Here is a 23,613-nt window from a genome sequence, read left to right as displayed (position 1 = left end):
AATTGATCAGCATTGATTATAGAGATATACATTTATTTTTTAATCTGAATTTATAAACCCGTTTTCTTTGAACATTTTATGCTCTTACACATGAAGAATTTACAACATAATTATGCAATTTTCCAAAATATGTAATGTTAAATATTCCATATAACCATGAAAGAGTTTTTATTACTTTTTGCTTGTATTTCGTAAAAATAATAAAAACTAATAATATTTCATTAAAAAAAATATTAATATTATTATTATTTTCAATGTAGCACAAAGTAATTCATAAAAATACTAAATTCGAATATTTATATGAGACACTGTACATATATTGTCGAGCAAAAAATGTGAATTAAAAAGAAATATGAAAAATCTTAAGTTTTTTTTATTGGTATTGTTTGACGAGTAGATAAGCACACTGGGTTAGCTAGTACTAATATAAAAAATTAATTCTATAATTTTGATCCATTTCAACCCAACGTGCGAATGTGAACTGTATAAAGATAAAGGTATTACTTACACCTCCAACGAGACTTTCTGCTAAACCATTCATTTCTATTCCCTGCAACTGACTTAAATATGGACTTGGCGGCACAGGTGGCATTATTCGTTCTTCACTGGATATGGTTCCATTAGCTAAATAGTGTTAAATAAAATTAAATTTAATTTATATGTATTTTCAAAGAAGAACTAATGATACATATGTACATATAAAAAACTAAACAAATGTAGTTAATATTACTGTATTTTAGTAATTACTATAGCTAGTCATGCAATTTGTTCATTCATGCTAGTATGAATCTTAAAACTAAGACTGTCATGCGAATAACCAATTACCTATAATAGAATACTAGATGTATGTAGACATACATATGTGCATACGTACATATATACATAGACACATACATACATACATACATACATACATACATACATACATACTACATACATACATACATACATACATACATACATACATACATACATACATACATACATACATACATACATACATACATACATACATATACATACATACATACATACATACATACATACATACATACATACATACATACATACATACATACATACATACATACATACATACATACATACATACATACATACATACATACATACATACATACATACATACATACATACATACATACATACATACATACATACATACATACATACATACATACATACATACATACATACATACATACATACATACATACATACATACATACATACATACATACATACATACATACATACATACATACATACATACATACATACATACATACATACATACATACATACATACATACATACATACATACATACATACATACATACATACATACATACATACATACAAATAGAACTATTAATTCATGATGCTCGGGAAAGTTCCTTCTTTATCTTTCTAAACGTTTGGTTTAACACGCTTACTAAAGTACTTACAATTATTACAATTATTTTTTATTATTTACAATTTGAGGAAGTTCATTTCAAAATTATAGAATTTTTCCCATAGTCACCGAATCACGTGTGTGACGAGAGTGAAAACTAAGTTATGTAAAATTTTAGATTGGGATTCATATTGCTTTCTAAGATACATATATGCCTAAATTTTAGCTAATTTTTACCAAAATGTTGAAAAATTTCTATAATTATACCCTTCTCTCGTTTGTAATTTCCAGAATACAGTTTTCCGACCCCATTAAGTATATATATTCTGAATTCTTACCCAGCAAAAAAAAAAAAATGTGGTAAAAGATGTAGTATTTTCATCACAACTAGTAACCCGAAGTGCTTCAAATTCGGGTGTAAAACCAATGAATTTTACATTAGCGTGTCATTGGAGGGATGTTGTTCATTTTTGGCAACTTTTCATCACAACTAGTAACCCGAAGTGCTTCAAATTCGGGTGTAAAACCAATGAATTTTACATTAGCGTGTCATTGGAGGGATGTTGTTCATTTTTGGCAACTTTTCATCACAACTAGTAACCCGAAGTGCTTCAAATTCGGGTGTAAAACCTATGAATTTTACATTAGCGTGTCATTGGAGGGATGTTGTTCATTTTTGGCAACTTTTCATCACAACTAGTAACCCGAAGTGCTTCAAATTCGGGTGTAAAACCTATGAATTTTAAATTAGCGTGTCATTGGAGGGATGTTGTTCATTTTTAGCAACTTTGAACTATATCTAATCTTATTTTTAGAAGCAGTAAAAATCCGATATTTGGATGTCAAAAATAAAACACATTCTCTTAATGACACGCTTATGTAAATTTCACTACTCTTTCACCAAATCTTGATGTACTTCAAATATGTTATTTGTAATAACTTTTCCACATTTCTTTCCTCACTTTTAACTGGGTTTTCATTTGTAAGGAAATATTTGGTTTATAAAAGTGAAAAATATGTAATTGCATTTTAAGATGTGATTATGATGTAGTTTGTAAAGTATGACATCAATTATTTTTTGCTGGGTATAGATAGCGGAGTCTGTCTGTCAGACCGTCTGTGTGTCTGTTGAAATCAGTTTTCTGAAGACCCCAGTATCTTCGGTATCCAAATCTTCAATCATTCTGTCAGGCATGCTTTCGAGAAGTTTCCTATTTAAAATCAGCAAAATCCGTCCATAAATAACGGGGATATAAGCAAACATCCGAGACAACCTCTGAAAATTTCATAAAAAAGGAAATTTTTTGCATGCTTTGATAAATGAGCAACAACAACACTGGTTATTGTTATTTTTTTGTGTTTTGAATTTTAGTACTATGTGGAATTTTTCGATTTTTTTTTTTATTATTGCAATTTTGTTGTACTTATTTGCGCAAAAGCATTTATCGATATCTTTATTGGTTTAGGATTTAGCAAAAAGTCCTATGTCTTTCAAATTATATTGATTTAAATCATAAAACCACAATAATATTATTTTATTTACAGTAGTTAATCTGGCACCGTAAATAATGGATCCTCACGCACATTTCGGTGCACTGATCAACTTAAAATCACTTTTTGGGGCGATCAAATCTTGTCCGTCCGCTAAGATTTTTATAGGAACTTTTTAGTTAAAGCACTTGCCGTACTTATATGAAAAAAACGAAGTAGGCTATATTTATCATTCCGAATTATTGAAAGTGAAATTGCAACTTATAGACCAATTTGAAATTTTGCATAGACGGATGCTGTGCTAATAAGTCGCGCTAGAACGCGTTAAAAATTCGGTTATTTTTCAAAATAACTATTAATTAATCTAGTTAACGAATTCGAAAAGATACATATTTTTCTAAAGCAACGCGACACAGCAAAAATACAGCTAAATTAACCTGTTTTTTGCAAACGGCCCTATCTAGCATTTTTAAAATTTTACAGGAGAAGCAAAAAACTATTGATATTGAAAAGTTTGTTTCTATCAACGCGATTTAGTTGTTTATTTATCGTTTCGAAACGGCGATCGGTGTTCTGACTTATTTGAGGGTCCTGTAGCTTAAATGGTTAGCACGTTGATCACAAAGAATGATTTGGTTAGCGAGCCCTTGGTTCGATCCCCAGCCGCTGCCAATCAACAACATCAGTTTATGATAAATTATTAGTATCTATCAAAACTAATATTTATCACAACGCCCTCCTTCGGCGGTAAACTGGCTATAAAAAAACCTTAAATTAATGCGCCTACTCAACACCAGATGCTAACTAATTTTGATTAGATTCATAAAATTTTATATAAATAGACCAGTTGCAAACATTTTAATATAATGATTTATTTATACACAAACATACTCATTAGGGTGGGTCGAAAAAAAAAGTTGAGACAGTTAAAGATATGTTAATAACATTTCCAAAAATATAAAAAAATATTTTTTTGCCACGCCTAGAAATACCGACCTTTTTATACCCACCATCAAAAAAGATTTTGTCATTCCGTGTGTAACACATCGAAATATTGTTCACAGACCCCATAAAGTATATATATTCTGGGACCTCGTAAGATTCTAAGACGATCTAGTAGCTATGTCCCTCCGTCTGCCTGTTGTTAGCACGATAGCGTCCACAAAAAAGAGATATTGAAATGAAATTTTCCCAAAATATTCAACGATTTCACATAGCCCTCATACAAATGTACCCCCCGAATATTGTATAAAGAGCTTCAAACATTCACAAATTCCTTGTTTATGAAGCAAATGGCACAAAATTTCGCATAAGTCAGTTTTTTGACCTCCGAATTATGTCGGACATAGGACCACAATTAGCCCTACCCGCCATATAAGATCCCCTTTTGAAAATTACTATAATTCTGATTACTGGCTTAAACATACGAAATTTTACTCACCCCTTCAGAAAATGACTTTAACGCTCATTATTGGCGTAATAATACGAGTATAGCGATGAAATTTGACATAAGTCCAAATTTTATGTGGATCGGTCCATAATAGACCCTACCACCCATATAAGATCCCCTCCATAAAATTACTTTAACGCTCATTACTGGCTTAAAAATACGTATATAGCGATGAAATTTCACAGAAGAAGAAGTAACTCTACCAAATTTTATGTGGATCGGTCCATAATTGGCCCTACCCCCCATTTAAGGTCCCCTACAAAAAATGACTAACGCTCATTATTGGCGTAAAAATACGAGTATATCGATTAAATGTGACATAAGTAAGTTCTATACGAGTAAAAATCTCTCCAAAAATTTTATGTGGATCGGTCCATAATTGACCCTACCCCCCATATAAGGTCCCCTCCATAAAATTACTTTAACGCTCATTATTGGCGTAAAAATACGAGTATAGCGATGAAATTTCACAGAAGTAAGTTTTATATGAGCCAAAATCTCCATAATTGGCCCTACCCCCATATAAGGTCCCCTTTTGAAAATGACTATAATGCCGATTACTGGCTTAAACATACGAATATAGAGATGAAATTTGCCACACGTAAGTTTCATGCAAGCCAATATCTCTCCACCAAACTATATGTGGATCGGTCCATAATTGACCCTACCCCCTATATAAGGTCCCCTTCATAAAATGACTTTAACGCTCATTATTGGCGTAAAAATACGAGTATAGCGATGAAATTTTATATAAGTAAATTTTATACGAGTGAAATTCTCTCCAATAAATTTTATGTGGATTGGTCCATAATTGACCCTTCCCCCCATATAAGGTTCCCTTCAGAAAATGACTTTGGGGTCCATTACTGATTTAAAAATACGAGTATAGCAATAAAATTCGACTCAAGTAAGTTCCGTGCAAGCCAAAATCACTTAACCAAATTTTTTGTGGATCGGGCCTTAATTAACCCCCCCACACATGTAAGATCCCCATCAGAAAAATAATTCAACGCTCATTACTGGCTTAAACGAGTAAAGCGATAAAATTCGATGTAAACATGACCTGTATGAACCAAGATTGTTCTACAAAATTTTTCGAGGAACGGTCTATAATTGGCCCTCCCCCATATAAGACCCCTTCAGAAAATGACTTTAAAACTCAGTACTGGCTTAAAAATACTAGTAGATCAATGAAATTCGACATAAACTAGTTTTGTTTGATCTAACATATCTCTACAAAATGTTGTGGGGGTCGGCAAATAATTGACCCTACCCATTTAAGGTCCCTATCAGAAAAATACTTTAACGCTCTTTACTGGCTTAAAAATGCGAGTACAACGATGAAATTCGACACTGATAAGTTCTATAGGAACCGAAATCTCTACCAATTTTTATGAGGATCAGTCCATAATTATCCCACCGAAAATGACTACAACGCTCATTACTGGTTGGAAATTTTACATGAATATGATTCGTTCTACGAGATTTAAGGATGATCGGTTCATAATTAATCTTTCCCCCCATACAAGGCCCCCTTAAGAAAATTACTTTAACTGCCTGAAAATACTGATACCGCAATGCAATTCGACATAAACTGAACTGAAATCTTCCTACCGACTTTTATGAGAATTCATCCATATATGTATAAATAACCCTAATCCCTATACAAATTATTATTTTTAATTCGAAAGAACACTGTCAATAGTTGAACCCCCATTAATAGACCTATTTCAAATATTACCCTGATGTTCACATTAGTATCGAGATATAATAATAAAATATTCAAAATATCAAAGTTTATTTATATGGCAGTAATTTGAAGGTGGTATATAAGATTCGGCATAGCCGAATATAACACTCTCACTTGTTTATATATAACGTCGCCATTTTCCGATCGTAACATATAATATATCAATATTTATGGCTTGACTGTAGCTATATTTCACTCTTAGACAATTTTTTAATTCGACGTCATATTCTATGCACGACTTCTGATATATGAGCTATTAGCTTTTAAAATGCTCAATTTTATGCATAAACAGCTATTTTACAGGTATTTAAAAATACCTGTATAGTTCCAACTACAAACAATTAATTTGCTAGGAATATGGTCGGAAACTATTTTGTCAAATTAATTTACAATACACAAATTTCATTCTGCCCTTATCTTAACACAAGAAAGATAATTTTATTCAGCATTTAATTGTATTAATTAATACAAAAATCACGTAGGTACATAAAAACTAAACATTTTATTTTATAAAAATCTATATGCAAAATTAAAGAGTTATGCTTTATAAAAATATTTCAATATAGTTCATTTAAAAAAAATTTTTGACTGTTTTTCCCGGCAAATAAATTGTTTGTTGTGAGAACGGTTGATAAATACTTGAAATGGGTGTTTATGCATAAAAGTGAGCATTTTAAAAGCTAATAGTTCATATAATTCAATGTAATTTATTCCAGTATAGCCACAATTTTAGAATTTGGGGAAGGATCCGAGATATCAGAAGTCGCGCATAGAATATCACGTCGAATTAAAAAAATTTCTAAGAGTGAAATATAGCTACAGTCAAGCCATAAATATTGATATATGACATGTTACGATCGGACTTAAAATGGCGGCGTAATATATAAAAAACAAAAAGGGCGGTATTTCTAGGCGTGGTAAAAAAATATTTTTTATATTTTTGGAAATGTTATTAACATATCTTTAACCCAAGGCGGTGACACAACTTTTTTTTTGTCCATAGAGACCGACCCACTCTAATACTCAGTCGAATTTTATCTGGAAGTAATCATTTAATAATGAATTAAGTGGTATTAAGTGATTTTCAGAAGTAAAATTCCGTGTAACGATTTACATATATATACAAAATAAACATGTATGTCGAATTTTCGGAAGTGATCCTTATATGGAAGTTGTGACCAATTATTTACCGATCAAGAAAAAATTTCGTATAATGATTTATATGCAAAAAAAAAAAAATCATGTCGAATATGACTGCAATAGATTTATTAAATAATAAAATATGTGCTTTTAAGTGATTTTCGGAAGTGGACTTTATATAGGAGCTATGACCAATTACGGGCCTCTCCAGAAAAAGAGTGATTCATATGTATGCACACAAAACATATTTGTGTCGACTTTTATCAATATAGCTTTATTTGACAATGAAATATGTGAGTTTAAATGATTTTCGGAAGAGGTCCTTATATGGGAGCTATGACCAATAATGGACCGATCCGGGGAAAAATTGGTAGAATGATTTGTATGAAAACAACATATTCAAGTTGAATTTTATACCGATAGCTTTATTTATCAATGAAACATGCGTTTAAGTGATTTTCGGAAGTGGATGGGGATTATGGTCCTATGGGAAAAAAATGTCGTAGGGTGATTCATATATAGACGAAACATATTTGTGTCGAATATTATCAAGATACCTTTATTTGACAATTAAATATGTGCGTTTAAGTGATTTTCGGAAGTGGGCCTTATATGGGAGCTATGACTAATAGCGGACCGATCCGAAAAGAAATTTGTTAAAATGATTTGTATGTACACAAAACATATTCGAATTTTATCACAAAAGCTTTGTTTATCAATGAAATATGTGCGTTTAGGTAATTTTTGGAATTGGGCCTTATATGGGACCAATTGTGGACCGACTGAGATCTACGTTAGTAGTATGATGTCTATTCATATTATAGTTGTATGTACAAAATGTTTTTTGTTGATATCGATATATTTGAGGGAGTTATTAACAATAAACTAATTTCCGGGAATATACATCTTTGTATGGGGGCTATGGGAAATATTGGATCAATTGTTATGAGTTTGAACATACTTGATCCCTGGCGCAAGAATATAGTATGTGACATAAATAAATTTCTTGCAACCAACTTAATGCAACAAATAGAAGATTTGACACTAGCGTATACTTAGAAGACAGAAATATGTTTCCAAACTTGAATATAAATAAATTTTGGTGGCTTATGCAATAATTTTCGCTTCCCTCTTTTACCCATTTAACTCTATTTTTTATTATACCCTACACCACTTTAGTGGGGAGGGTATATTGGATTTGTGCTGATGTTTGTAACATATTTTTGTATGTTACAAACATCGTCCTAGACCCACCTTAAATTATACCAATCGGCTTAGAATCGTTTTCCGAGTCGATTAAGCTATGTCCGTCCGTCCGTCTGGCTGGCTGTAGGGTATAGGTGAAATAATGGACCGATTTTTTCAATAGGCTTCGTCCTTGGGTCAAATAAAACGTGCGTGCCAAATTTCATCCAATTGTCTTGAAAATTGCGACCTGTACCTTGCGCACAAGGTTTACATGGACAGCCAGCCAGACGGACGGACGGACGGACATAGCTTAAACTCAGAAAACGATTCTAAGCCGATTGGTATACTTTAAGATGGGTCTAGGACGAATATTTTTGTATGTTACAAACATCAGCACAAATCCAATATACCCTCCCCACTAAAGTGATGTAGGGTATAAAAATATAGTGTATGACAAAATTCAAAATTCATCGAAATATCTTTGGTAGTTTCTGAGAAAACTACTTAAGAATTGGGAAAAAACGTTATTTATTTCGAGGTAGTTTGAAATTTTTACTCATAACTCTTTATGTCGTGAACCGATTTTACTCATTTTCAATACTAAACTGTAAAGAATGTTTTGGGTGAATTTCTTGAATTTCTATTGCTTCATTTTAACGTGAGCGTGTTTTACACAGACAGACAGACGTACACACGGACGGGCAGACGTACATATTTAAATAGACTCAGAATTTTATAAGGATCAAGAATATATAATTTGTTGGGTCCCAGATGAATATTTCTTGGTGTTACACACGGAATGACAAAGTTATATATACCCCTTATCACCACTGATGGTGGTGGAGGGTATAAAAATATGTTTATTCAGCAAACTTACAAAAACTTATACAAAAAATAACATTGGTATTATTGTTTTACATATTTTTTAAAATTTTAAATTAAAAACAGTGTATTTCGATTTTTATTTCTTTAATTCTTTCATTTATAAAACATAAATAAAAAGTAACAAATGAGAGCCTTATATTCGGCTGTGCCGAAACTCATATACCCACCATTAAACCGTATGCGTAAAAAGAATGCTCCCTATAACATCAGGGTGATATTTGGAATATGGCTTAAGTCAATTGTAGACCTGAATATCATTGCTGTACTCACATTTTTATGCCAGCAATTAGCGTTAAAGTAATTTGCTGAAGGGGGCTTTGAGTGAGTTACCGACACATTCCGCATGAAATTCGGTAGCAAGATTAACGTTCGTATAAAAGTTTTTTATGTCGAATTTCATAACTCGTATAACCAGACATTGAGATAAGGAGGGTTAGAATTTAATAAGGACCCAGAATATATATGTATATACTATTGTGGGTTTCTGACCAATATTTCGATGTGTTACAAATGACAAAATTAATACACCCCCTCTTTTTTTGATGATGAGTATAAAAAGAAAGTTGTCAATAAATAAACGTCAGTGATGTTAACAATATTGAAAAAGTGAAGAGTTACTCACTTTTTGGAAATCTTTGTTTCTTTAATGAAATATCGGTATTGGTATTTTAGCGTTATCAGTATTTTGGCTTATTTCGCTAATGGTATTTTAGCGTTATCGGTATTTTATTTATTCGGTATTGATATTTTGACTTTATCGGTATTTTGGCTTATTTCGGTATCACATTTTAGGGGTAACGGTAGTTGTGTTGAAAAGGTATTTTAGCGGTAACGATAGCTTAGCGATAACTGTTGCCAAGCTTGATAAAAATGGATAAATTGGACTTTTTACTTTTAATATTTAAATGTTTTTGTATATAGAGCCTTTTGTTTTTTATAAAATAACATCGTTAATTTTGGTAGGAGGAGTCCAATTTTTTGTGTGGACATTTGTTTTGATACAATACATTATAATCAACATTACAATCAATTTTGAATTTTTGGTTAGTTAGGGCCGTTTGCGTTTCAGGTGACGATATGGATGTTAAATATAATGCAATAATTTATCTAAACTTGCAATAAAAATAATTAAAAATAAGAAAATGTTCAACAGTGATGTTAATTTTTTGGCAAAATATTCGTTATTCGGATACTTTTAATAATAATTTAAAATTATATGTTATATGTAATGTTTATAACCAGGTTAACCTAAAAACCGGTTTTTATTGCATATTTCGGTTTTTTTCAAACCGGTTTTTTTAAAACATTGGTTTTCAGATAACCGAATTATCCGGTTTATACGTCTTGGTTAATCTGCATCAAAAATTTTAAATTTTAGTACATAATATTGTATGTTTTTCTATTTTTTAAATAAACATTACTTTCCGTTTGTGTATATGAAAAGATTGTTAAACAAAAGTTAAGAAATGTTAAAAATATATTATGTATATAAAATGGAGATTTACAATTTCAGACAATCAGGAAATTAGTAGAAAGTTAAGAGGCAACTTTTTATTCCAATAAAAATTAACTAGTTATACTTGCAATATATATTCAAAGATCCCTCCTATGACAACTTCCATATACCTAACGAATCAATAATATCTTCAGATTTGTATAAATTTGTTTTCCTATGATATATTAATATACATATCTATACTAAAAAGTGCAAATATCTTATTGAGTTATTCATAATATTTAGCAAAATTACATTTTTTAAATAAATATTAGAATATTTTAAAGATTTCCAAACATTTGGTTAACCGGTTTTTTATAGTCGGTTAACCGACAATGGGTTTTTTAGAAATTGTCAATAGTTAACCGAAAACCCGGTTTTACCAAAAGTATGTTTTTTATAAACACTAGTTATATGTACAAGATTTTTAAAAAATATCTTTTAACGTAAAAATCTTTAATTAAGTGAATATTGTGATTATTATCGAAATACATAGAGAATTGGAATTGGTTGGCAACAAAATTACTCGAAGTTTTCACATGGGAATTAAATATACATATGTAGCCTACAAACACTGTTTTTGTTCTGAATTTTCCAATGTATTAAAGAACAAGTAAGAGTGTTATATTCGGCTATGCCGAATCTTATATACCCACCATCAAACCTCGTTTGACTCGAACAAAACTTACTTATGTCGCATTTCATCTATATACTCGTATATTTAGGCCAGTTATAATCGTTAAAGTAATTTTCTGAAGGGGATCTTATATCCTCATATAATTTGGTAGACAGAATTTTGTTCGTATTAAATTTACTTGTGTCGAATTTCATCGCTACACTCGTATTTTTTAACCATTAATGAGCGTTGCAGTCATTTTCTGAAGGAGACCTTATATGGGGGGTAGGGTCAATCATGGACCGATCCTCATAACATTTTTTAGATAGATTTTGACTCGTATGAAACTTACTTATGTCAAATTTCATCTATATACTAGTATTTTTAAGCCAGTAATGAGCGTTAAAGTCATTTTCTGAAGCGGACCTTATATGGGGGGTAGGGTCAATTATGGACCGATCCTCATAAAATGCATGGTGATTTTGGATCATAAGAAACTTACTTATGTCGAATTTCATCGCTATATTCGTATTTTTAAACAAGTTATGGCTGTTAAAGCTGCTTTTCGAGGGGACACTTGTATGGGGGCTATCCGAAAACTTAGACCGATATTGTCCATTTCCAATACCAAACAAACCTTACCTATAAGAAATATTTATGTGAAATTTCAACCCTCTAGCTCTTTCCATTCGGACTCTATCGTGCTTTCAACAGACAGACAGACGGACGGTCAGACATGGCTAGATCGTCTTAGAATTTAATGAGGACCCAGAATATATATACTTTTGTGGGTCTATGATCAATATTTCGATGTGTTACAAACGGAATGACAAAATCAATATACCCCCCATCTTTTTTGATGGTGGGTATAAAAAATTATTTTACATTTTCGTAAATTTTATTATTGTGATATATTTTATTATTAAAACAATCTTTCTTTATCAAAAGTTAAAGCAAAATTAAATTTATATTTTATGAAAATATTTGAATATTTGAAAATGGATAAATTGATTATATATTTTAATATTTAAGGGGTTGCCACATTACTCTCCTTCTAGTTTAATTATTATTAAACGATATAAATTTTTATAGTTTTTCATTAATTGAGGTTTCAACAAAGGCAGGTTTGAGTCGAACTTTTGAAACACTGTCTGTTCGAGCTCCAATTTTAAGTTTAAAATATTTTTCATGTCGCTCTAAAACTTTATATGGTCCCCTATATTTTGCTCTAAAAAACTATAAAAAACAATCATTTATATTGTTTTTTTATATTAAAAAATTTTAGCACTTTTTTTCTTCTGTAGAACATTTTAGCACTTACTTTTTTAAGTTTTAGCATATTTTCAAATTCATTTTTTGGCAACACTGGTCTACCTCTATCTGTATTTATAAATTGCATACATCCAAAACGACAAATCCAGTTTTCAAAAAATGCTCTAGCAACTTTTATTCCCTCCAATGGAACAACTTCGACACATCTTGTGAACCGATCAATCATTGTTAATAAGTAACGATAACCTTCCGATGGTTGTAATGGGACTACAATATCTAAATGTATACTTGAAAATCGTTGAGTTTCAACAGGAAAATCTGGAGTTTTTGTATGTAGGAAAATATTTGATGGTTGACAATCTTGGCATAATTTTACCCACTGTATGCAGTGTTTCTTTATTTAAGGCCAAACATATCGATGAGTTACTAAACGTTTTGTTGCTCGAGCTCCGGGATGAGCTAAATCATTAATATTTTTGAATACTGTCTTTATAAATTTCAGTGAATGGTCTTGTTCGATTTGTTGAAAGGTCTCAATATAGTTTAAAACTACTATTAGGTATTTGCACGAGTTTCAAATTAAGGCCACTTGATGAATTTTGTTTGGTCATTGAGTCTTGCTTGAGTTTCTGATCCATTACGTAGAAAATTTCTATAGAAATTTAGCATTGCTAAGAATCTTCGTAGTTCTACGATAGTGGTAGGCTTTATAAAATCGATTATAGCTTGAACTTTCGATTTCATTGGCGATATACTATCTGCAGATATTTTAAATCCAATGAAGTCAACTTCTTTTACCCCAAATGTAAATTTTCCAGGATTTATTAATATTCCATGTTCACTAAAACGTTCTAGCAATAAACGAAGATTTCTTGAAGCGATTAAAACATCGTCTATGTAAACAAAGACGAAATTTAATCCTCTGCACAATTCATCCATATAACGTTGGAAAGTTTGAGCTGCATTTCTGAGTCCAAAAGGCATCTTAAGAAACTCGAAAAGTCCAAAGGGCGTAATTATCGCCGTTTTTGGTACATCAGCAGGATTAACTCGTACAAGGTCCAGTTTCGATAAAATTTTACAACCTTTTAAATTATAATTACCGTTTTTTGATTTAGAAAACGATAATCTCCACATGGTCGCCAGTCTCCGTTGCTTTTTGGTACCATGTGAAGAGGATTTGACAATTAACTTTTCGATGGTTGGATTATTCCTTGATCTACCATAAACTGGAACTTTCTTTAAAATTGACAAACGTTTAGAATATAATCGTCGGATTTTGCCGTCACAGGTCTTCCTGTTGTCTCAATAAAATGGAACGCTTTAGTGTTTTTAGCTGTTAGAAGCGATGAGTTAAAGCTCACAACATCAGGAAATTCCTGCAGTAGTTTCTGATATATAGAATCATCCTTAATAATATGAGAAATCGTGGTAGATGATGATTGTGTTATTTGTGCCGATGATTTTGTCAAAGTTTTTCCATCTATTAACGTACGATTATGAAGATCCGGCAAAAAGTGGTGATATTTTAAAAAATCCGATACCCACCATCAAACCGTATGCCGTAAAAGTAATACTCCCCTATAAACATCAGGGTGATATTACTCATCAAATTTATTGAGGAGGACCTTATATAAGAGGTAGGGTGAATTATTGACCGTTTTTCATACATTTTTTTAGACCGATTTTGGTTCATATAAAACATGTTTACATCGAATATCAATTCCCGGAACTTTTCGCATGAAATTCGGTAGGATGATTTACGTTCCTATAAAAGTTCCGTAGGTTTTAGCTCCTAAGAAACTTAATTATGTCAAATTTCATCTCTATACTCGTACTTTTAAGTCAGTAAGGAGCGTTAAAGTAAATATCTGAAGGGGACCTTATAAGGGGGTCAATTATGGACCGATTCACATGAAATATGGTAGGCAGTATTTTGCAGAGATTTACTTATGACAAATTTCATTGCTATACTTGTATTTTTAAACCAGTATTGAGCGTTAAAGTCGTTTTTTGGTGGGGACCTTATAGGGTCAATTATATGTAGACCGATCTACATAAAATGTGATAGAGAGATTTTGGCTTGCATGGAACAACTTATATATAGAATTTCATCGCTATACTAGTATTTTTAAGACAGCAATTAACGTTAAAGTCATTTCTGAAGGGGACCTTATATAAAATTTTATAGAAAGATTTTGGATCGCTATACTCGTATTTTTAAGACAGTAATTAGCGTTAAAGTAATTTTCTGAATCCGATCGCATACAATTTGGTAGAGAGGTATTGGCTCATAATGAGGGTTAATGTCATTTTCTGAGGGGGCCTTATAAGGGTACCCCCCTTATAAAGGTCAATTATTGGCTGATCCGTAAAAAATTTAAATGTGTCGAATTTCATCGCTACATTCTAATTTTTAAGCCAGTAATGAGAGTTATATCCATTTTCTGAAGGGGACCTTATACGGAGGGTAGGGTCAATTATTGACCCATCCTCATTCGGTAGGGAGATTTTGGCTTATATGAAACCTATTTATGTCGAATTTAATCGCTATGCTCGTACTTTTTAAACAGATATACCCGTTAAAGCTATTTTTAGACGGTCCACTTGTACGTTTTTAATACCAAACAAACCTTACTTATAGATAATAATTGTGGAAAAGAAAAGTTGAAAGCACGATAGAGTCCGTTCGGACTCTATCTATAAATTTTTAAAGAAAATATGCTAAAAAGTTTTGTTTTTTATGTTTATTTTATTAATTTAGTTCGATATTACAATAAAATAAAAAGCTTTTCAAGTTTACAACAAGAAATAAATAAAAAACAAGTAAGAAAGTATAGTCGGGCGTGGCCGACCATATGATACCCTACACCAGTTATGAATATTAAATGTGATTTATTTTTCATAATATCGCATTTATCTTCAATATTCCCTTGTTCCGATACATTTAAGCAATTTATGGATGAAAAACTAATTTTCTGAAAGAGGCTTTATATGGGGGCTAGGGGCAAATATGGACCAAGCCCGATAAAATTTTGTGAATATATTTATATTTACATAATATTTTATTGTGCTGAATTTCATCGCGATATCTGTGTTTATAAGTTAATTTGGGACATTCAAGTTATTTTCTGAAGGGGACTTTGTATGGGAGCTAGGGTCAAATGGGGCCCGATCTTTATGAAATTTGGCAGTGTTATTAAGACTTCTATAAAACTTAGTTATGCCGTATTTTATCGATATATCTGTATATTTAATATAATTATGAGCTCAGAAGCCCTTTTCGGGGGGTTCTGTTCTATGGGGGCTAGGTGAAATAATGGACCGATTTTAACCATTTTCAATAGGCTTCGTCCTTCGTCCTTGGGTCAAATAAAACGTGCGTGCCAAATTTCATCCAATTATCTTGAAAATTGCGACCTGTACCTTGCGCACAAGGTTTACATGGACAGCCAGCCAGCCAGCCAGACGGACGGACGGACGGACGGACATAGCTTAATCGACTCAGAAAACGATTCTAACCCGATTGGTATACTTTAAGGTGGGTCTAGGACGAATATTTTTATATGTTACAAACATCAGCACAAATCCAATATACCCTCCCCACTAAAGTGGTGTAGGGTATAATTAAGAAAATTCATGGTAAATGCAACTTTTGCACTAGTTTTTTTGTGTATTCTGGTGATATTTGCTGCTATTCAGACTTGAGCAAGGTTTTTAGCTGACTTTTGTTAGAAATTTTATGATTACGCAACTTTTTTTCCAAATGATCCCACAAGTGTTCAATTGGGTTCATATCTGGACTTTGTGGGGGAGTATTGAGCATATGGGGGGTGTTGTATGCAAGCCACATCTTTACATCAGCAGCAGTGTGTTTAGGATCATTGTCCTGTTGAAAGTAATAATAACTACGAATATTAAATCTGCACTTTGGTTAAGATGGTTTTTAAGAATATTTAAATATACAGTTTTATTCATAGTTTCCTCTATAAATTCCAAATTACCCACACCTGCTGACGACATACACCCCCACACCATGATACCACCACCACCATATTTAACTGTTTTCCTCGTATTCTTTGGATTAAGCTCTTCATTTTTCTTCCTCCATACTAAGCCAAAAATGTTGTATTTTGACTCATCCGAGAAAATTACTTTATCTCAAAACTCAATTGTTTTGGTTTTGTACTCTTTGGCGAAATCCATTCGTTTCTTCCTATTTAGTTCACTGATGTAAGGGTTTTTGCGTGCTGTTCGACCATTGTACCCGACTCCTTTGATCGATCTGTGTACGGTGTCCGCGGAAATACTTTTGTTTAAAGATTCTTTCAACTCCGCAGCTATCTTTGGAGCAATTGTAAATGGAGCATTCTTAATTATAGCTTCTATTTTCCTTTCGTCTCTGGCAGTTAACTTTCTAGGATGCCCCGATCTTGGCTTATTTTTAATTTTCTTTTTTGAAACGATTTATTACTTTTTGTATTGATGACTTACTTCTGTTCATTATTTTGGCAATTTCGGAGTAAGATTTGCCTAATTTATGATTATTAATTATAATATTTCGTTCCTCAATGGTCAATTCTTTTCTAGACATTTTGTAAAACTTATTTATAAATACTTTTTAAAAAATCCGCTATAAATAAGAAGAAGTTGCCAATGCGTTCGTAAAATATGTTAGGAGTACCAAGACTTTTGCCGTGAAAATTTGTGGAGTTACCAGAACATTCATTATAATTTTTGGATAAAGATCTTTTGTATAAGACAATTTTTTTTATTGTATATTAGTAAATTCATGAAATAAGAATAAATAACACTAATTTCCTTACATATTTTGTTAAAAAAGTAAGAAATTGTTTATATTAAATGGGGTACCTCACTGTATATACTTTTGTGGGTCTATGACCAATATTTCGATGTGTTACAAACGGAATGACAAAATCAATATACCCATCTTTTTTCATGGTGGGTATAAAAACCCATCGAAACGACCGCCTTAATCCAAGGTTCAGCTCTAACAATTTTGTATCATATGTTTGGATTTCTGTGCCATTTGCAGCATAAAGTTTTAGTGGACAACCTAAATTTGATTTTATAATATTTCTTGAATAAGGAATTACTGACACGTCTGCACCTGTGTCTATTAAAAAAATTCCATTTTGTGACACGATCTGTTATAAGTAGCCGGCTTGTTTTTGACAACATTGTTTCGGATGCCGCATTGTCCGAAACAACTTCTAGTTTTTTGATTGTTGATTATAAGAGCATGGTGGTATACATACATTTTTCGGCTCTATATTCAAAGCGACTATATATAACAGAGTGTCGGTTAAATGAATTTAAAAAAATCAATTAAGCTAAAACAACTGTATAAAATTACCTTTTATTTTAGATTAACTTTTCATTCATGTTTGTCAATTTATAACAATTTTGTCGATATTTCAATTGTTTTGTTTGTTTTTATCTTTTTTCTTGTGTAGCGTCGTATTTTTTAGTATTATTTACGAAAAACAGAGTTGCACTTAAAACTATTAGATTTTGGGTAGATTTTAACGAAATCTAGTTAAGATGTATATTTCGTTTTGTATTGGAAATCTAGTTAAAATCAACTAGAATAGGCTACAAATCTCATAAGTATTAGATTTCGTTGTAGTGTAAATGGGCTATAAGATCATTTGAAAAATACCAAAATGAAGACAACGATGAAGATATAGTACCAGAAATATTGGAGTCATGCACAACATAATAAGTAATTTAATAAAAACTAGGAAATAAAAATTAGAAAAAACAATAATTTATATTGTTTTGTTATTAAAAAAATTTGCACTTTTTTTCTTCTTTAGAACATTTTAGCCAGCAAAAACTATGTAATGGCTTTCAATTGTAATTACTTACCAAACAACATACTTTTCAATGTCTACTACATATCGTTTGGATTACATAGTACTTCTATGTACTCCAGGTCTTATAAGGTCTTACTAATAATGTGTGAATATAAATACATTCTAATTCATTAGTCATCTTGCCAGTGAATATATAGAAGCTGCATACGTTTTTTCATGCGATTTACAATGACTACTTTTTCTATTTACTTGTAATCATTTGTGGTAAGTACTTGCCTCCAATGACATCACTGTGTTAAAATAATACCTTAAAATGTTATTGTGTATAATAATAACTTAAAATGTTATTGTTTTTACTGGGTAGGTTCTTAAGTTTTACCATATTTCGAAATTAATTTTTTGGCAACACTGGCAAGTTGTTGCATTTTTTATACAATTAAGCAAGAACACTGTTGCCCTGTGGTTTAGAAACTTTTATTTTTGAAAATAATTCGTTATCTCTGAAACTATTGGATATATCGCAAAGAAATTTCACATGTTTGGAGCTGAGGTGTTTTCGAGTTGATTGACAGTTGTAGGTGATTAAGGGCGGAATGGGGGCAATACCTCGGTTATTAATTTTTTTTTTTTAAAAATCGCCAAAAATCCATATATGATCTGAATGAGCTGAAATTTAAAATATAACTACTCCATGAGAAGGTCTACAAAAAATACATTTACTTGTATGGAACAATTTTTATTCGGGACTATATACAATTCCGGAAAGAGAGCTTAATGTAGAAGCGTGTAAAATAAAATTTGGCTCATTTAAGCGGACACTTCCCCCACCAACCCTATCCAAATATTTTGATTTGAATAAAAAATTTTAAAAACGCAAAGCACCGATCCTCACAACGATCCCATATTTATATAGCCACATATGTTCCTTAAATATATAAAAAGTATTTCTACTATTACACTGTAAATAGCGTCACAGTGTGCGCTTTTATCAAAAAACACATTTTTTTGGAATTCATTATAAAAAATGAGATAACTGGTAACGGTATATTCTTAGAAAGACTTGGATCTATATGTCCTCAATTTTGTTCCACCACTATATTGGGGAGGGTATTATGCGTTTGTGCTGATGTTTAAAACATCCACAAATATTGGGCCTACACCCACCTTACAGTATACCAAAAATACATGAGGATCGACTCAATTTCTGCCCTAGCCCCATACAACCAGACCTTCCGATTTGGGACTTTTATCTCTTAACTACGTCTAATATACTACTATCTATTCAAAATTCTCGACAATGTGCAGCAGTTTGTAACACTCAAAAATATTTGTCGGTTCCAAATCCCTTTCAGAGTCGATTAAGCTATGTCCGTCTATCTGTACCTCCGTCTGTGTGTCCATGTACAAGTTTGCGTACGCTACAGGTCGCAATTTTTGAGATAATTTGAACGTTCGATTCTTGGTCCAAGGACGAACGCTTTTGAAAATGGTTGAAATTGGTCCATTATTTCACCTAACCGGACCCGCCGAATAGGACTTTTGACATCATAATCATGTTAAATGATCCACCATCTCTACAAAAATTGGCAAAACTTAGTTTTATATAAGTCTTAATAATTCTAGCGATCGAGTATTATTTGACGCTAGACCCCATACGAAGTCCCCTTTAGGAAATGAATGCATAATTCATTTATAAAATCTAGTATAACAATGAAATTTGGCACAAATAAGTTTTATATATACATAAATCCCGACAATAAAATTTAAAAGGATCGGTCCAAGTTTTGTCCTAGCCCCCATATCACAACTACGTCAAATATACTAATATCTTCCCAAAAATCAGCATAATTAAGTGTGATATAATCCTAAATAACACTGTCAAGTAATGATCGGGCCTCATTTGACCCTAGCCCCAAAGTCCCCTTCAGAAAATGATTTGAACACCCACAATTCACTTATATTTAAACACTAGTATCACGATGAAATTTGGCAAAAATAAATTCTATGTAAACATAAATCTCGACAATAAATTTTATAAGGATCGGCCATTGTTTTGCCCTAGTCCCATGCAACTGGGCATTCCGATTTGGGCCTTTTAGCTCATAACTACGACAAACATATTACTATCTTTCTAGTGCTGTAATATTCTACTACTTTTGATTACTCAATACTACTCGATACTTTTAACGGTTTTATTTCAAATTAAAAACGAGCAGTTTTTCCTTTTTATACCCTCGACCACCATCAGTGGTGAAAGTGGTGAAAATATAAGTTTGTCATTCCGTGTGTAACACCAAAAAATATTCATCTGAGACCCAACAATGTATATATTCTGGGTCCTTATGAAATTCTTAGTCGATTTAGCTATGTCCGTCTGTCTGTCTGTCTGTCTGGTTAAAACACGCTCACGTTAAAACTAAGCAAATGAAATCAATCAAATTCACTGACAATATTCATTGTTTTCCTAAGCAGTTTGGTATTGAAAATCAGTAAAATCGGTTCACAACGTAAAAAGTCATGAGTAAAAATTTCAGACTACCTAATTCTGAGTAGTTTTCTCAGAAACTACCAAAGATAATTCGACAAATTTTGTCACAGATTATTTTTTTCATCTATAGATTAATTATGTTTAAAATTGTAACAATCGATCCAAAATTTCCCATAGCCCCCCATACAAAGGTCATAGCTTCCATATAAGGTTCACATCCGAAAAACACTTAAACGAGCTTAATTCATAGATAAATAAAGCTATCTGGATAAAATTCGACATGAATGTGTTTTGTGTGTATATGAATTACTCTACGAAATTTGTTCCGGATCGGTCCATAATCGGTCATAGCTCCCATATAAGGTCCACATCCGAAAATCACTCAAATGCGCATAATTCATTGATTAATAAAGTTATCAGGGTAGAACTCGAGGTGAATATGTTCTATATATATATATAAATTAATTAGTGAAATTTTTTCCGGATCAGTCCACAATTGGTACTAGCTCCCATATAAGGTCCACATCCTAAAATCACTCAAATGCGCATAATTATTAATAAATAAAGCTATCAGGTAAAACTCGACGTGAATTTGTTTTGTGTATAATCATCCGTAAAAATTTTCCACATCGGTCCATAATTGGTTACATTCCATATAAGGAATTTTTTCAGCATCGGTCCATATCTAGCTCCCATATAAGGTTCACTTCTGAAAACCACTTAATGCCACATAATTTATTATTAAACTCGACATGAGTATGTTCTGAGTATAGATCAGACGTCGGCGCTAGTATTGTTCTGACAACGAAGATTTTCGGCAAATTACATGTACACAACACGATCGCATACGTACTTCTAAACAAGAGCATCAAAAATGCAAATATTTTATTTAGTTGCTTGACAGCATTCAAGAAAGCGGCTTGATGTCGCTTTGTTAAAGAAATTGTAAACACAACTTGAAAAAACAAAAACAACTTGCAAAAGCAAGAGCATAATTTACAAAAACAACGTACACCATAAATAATTTTCTAGAATGCGTAACAATGAAAGTAAATAAGTTCATCTTGTTTCATATTTTTTTGTACATTTAAATTTGAAATGTTGTTTCTATGCGAATAAATTATCATTCTTATGTATATTGATTACATTTTGTTTATAAATATTCGCCTTTTACAGTAATGCAATTTAATCTTCAAAATTAAAAATAACCAAATATTTTTTTCAGTGCAATTTCATTGAAAAAATGGCAATAGTGTGTGTGTAGTGGTGATTTTTTATCTGCCTATCTATACGCCGGTATATGGTATAGATACCCTCCACCACCATCAGTGGTGATAGAGGGTTTATATAAGTTTGTCATTCCGTGTGTAACACCAAGAAATAGTCATCTGAGACCTAACAAAGTATATATATTATATATATATAACTTATTACTAAATTAAGATATGCATATAAAGTTTGGTACAAGTATTGCTCACATATACCGAAATATTACTATGAAAGTTTTTTCCGATCGGTCCATAATTGGTCATAGCTCCCATACAAGGTTCCCTCACGAAAATCAATTAAGCGCACATAACTCATTACAAAATATTGATATCCATACATTTAGCACAAATATTCCTCTTATATACATAAATTACACTATAAAATTGTTTTACGATCGGTCCATATTTGGTCATAGCTCTCATACTAGGTCCCCTCCAGAAAATCACTTAAATGCACAATATTCATTGCCAAATAATGATATAGATACAGAATTTTGAAATTTTGTCTTTATATACATAATTGGTCATAGCGCCTTTACGAAAATCTCTTAAACGCACATTACTCATTACCAAATAAAGCTATTGGTACAAAATTTGGCACAAATATTAGTATTATATTAATATTAGGTCCATAACATGGGTGCGGTCGGTCCCATGCAAATATCCCTTCAGAAAATCACTTGAACACACATTACTTATTGCTAAATTACAATATAGATACAAAATTTGACTGAAATATAGCTTTTATGTACAGAAATTTTGCTTAAAGAATTTTTTACGATCGGTTTATAATTGGTCATATCTTAAGTCCTTCCACTAAAAGCAATTTAACCGTATTTAACTAATTGCATTATCAATTTGTGTAGAACAAAATTATATATATGTATTTTGAAAATCCTTAAATCTTTCACACACATGCACATTATTAAATATATCGATATATCGTTAAAGCATATTTTAGGTCGCTATAAAAATATAAAAGAAAATGGGGTTTGTAATGTTCAATAAATCTTGTAATTGTAACAGATTTAAGCTGTTTAAATCTTAGGGTTTTTCTATTTAAGACATGAGAAAACTTATTTCTACAAATATTTGATCAATTTAAAAAGTATTACTATAAAAATAGCTGGTGGAGGGTATTTAAGATTCGGCTCAGCCGAATATAGCACTCTAACTTGTTTTTAAGTAATGTTAGACCAGACATCACACCTCTTTTGAGACATTTTATTTTTTTTAGATTGTGTCAATAAATATTTGTAACTTTTTAACTATTATTGCAGTTTTTAAATTATTTTTACATTGATTTGATATTGCT

At 31.6% G+C, this 23,613-nt stretch overlaps 1 protein-coding gene across 1 annotated transcript in view; it reads right to left on the bottom strand.

Annotated features, from left to right (window-relative positions):
* Window positions 1-506: 506 nt before the first annotated feature.
* LOC119605426 (muscle calcium channel subunit alpha-1-like) overlaps window positions 507-23,613 on the bottom strand; it is a 310,164-nt gene continuing 287,057 nt past the window's right edge. The window contains exon 15 of the mRNA XM_037958526.1: window positions 507-624. Coding sequence (XP_037814454.1) covers window positions 621-624 — 4 coding nt within the window. The 3' untranslated portion in view covers window positions 507-620. The remainder of the gene's footprint in view (window positions 625-23,613) is intronic.

The sequence above is a fragment of the Lucilia sericata genome, unplaced genomic scaffold, assembly GCF_015586225.1.
Source record: "Lucilia sericata isolate MDLA Ls3-8-SP2 unplaced genomic scaffold, ASM1558622v1 Contig000484F_arrow, whole genome shotgun sequence".
NCBI lineage: Eukaryota > Metazoa > Arthropoda > Insecta > Diptera > Calliphoridae > Lucilia > Lucilia sericata.
This window is presented reverse-complemented; position numbering and strand designations above follow the sequence as displayed.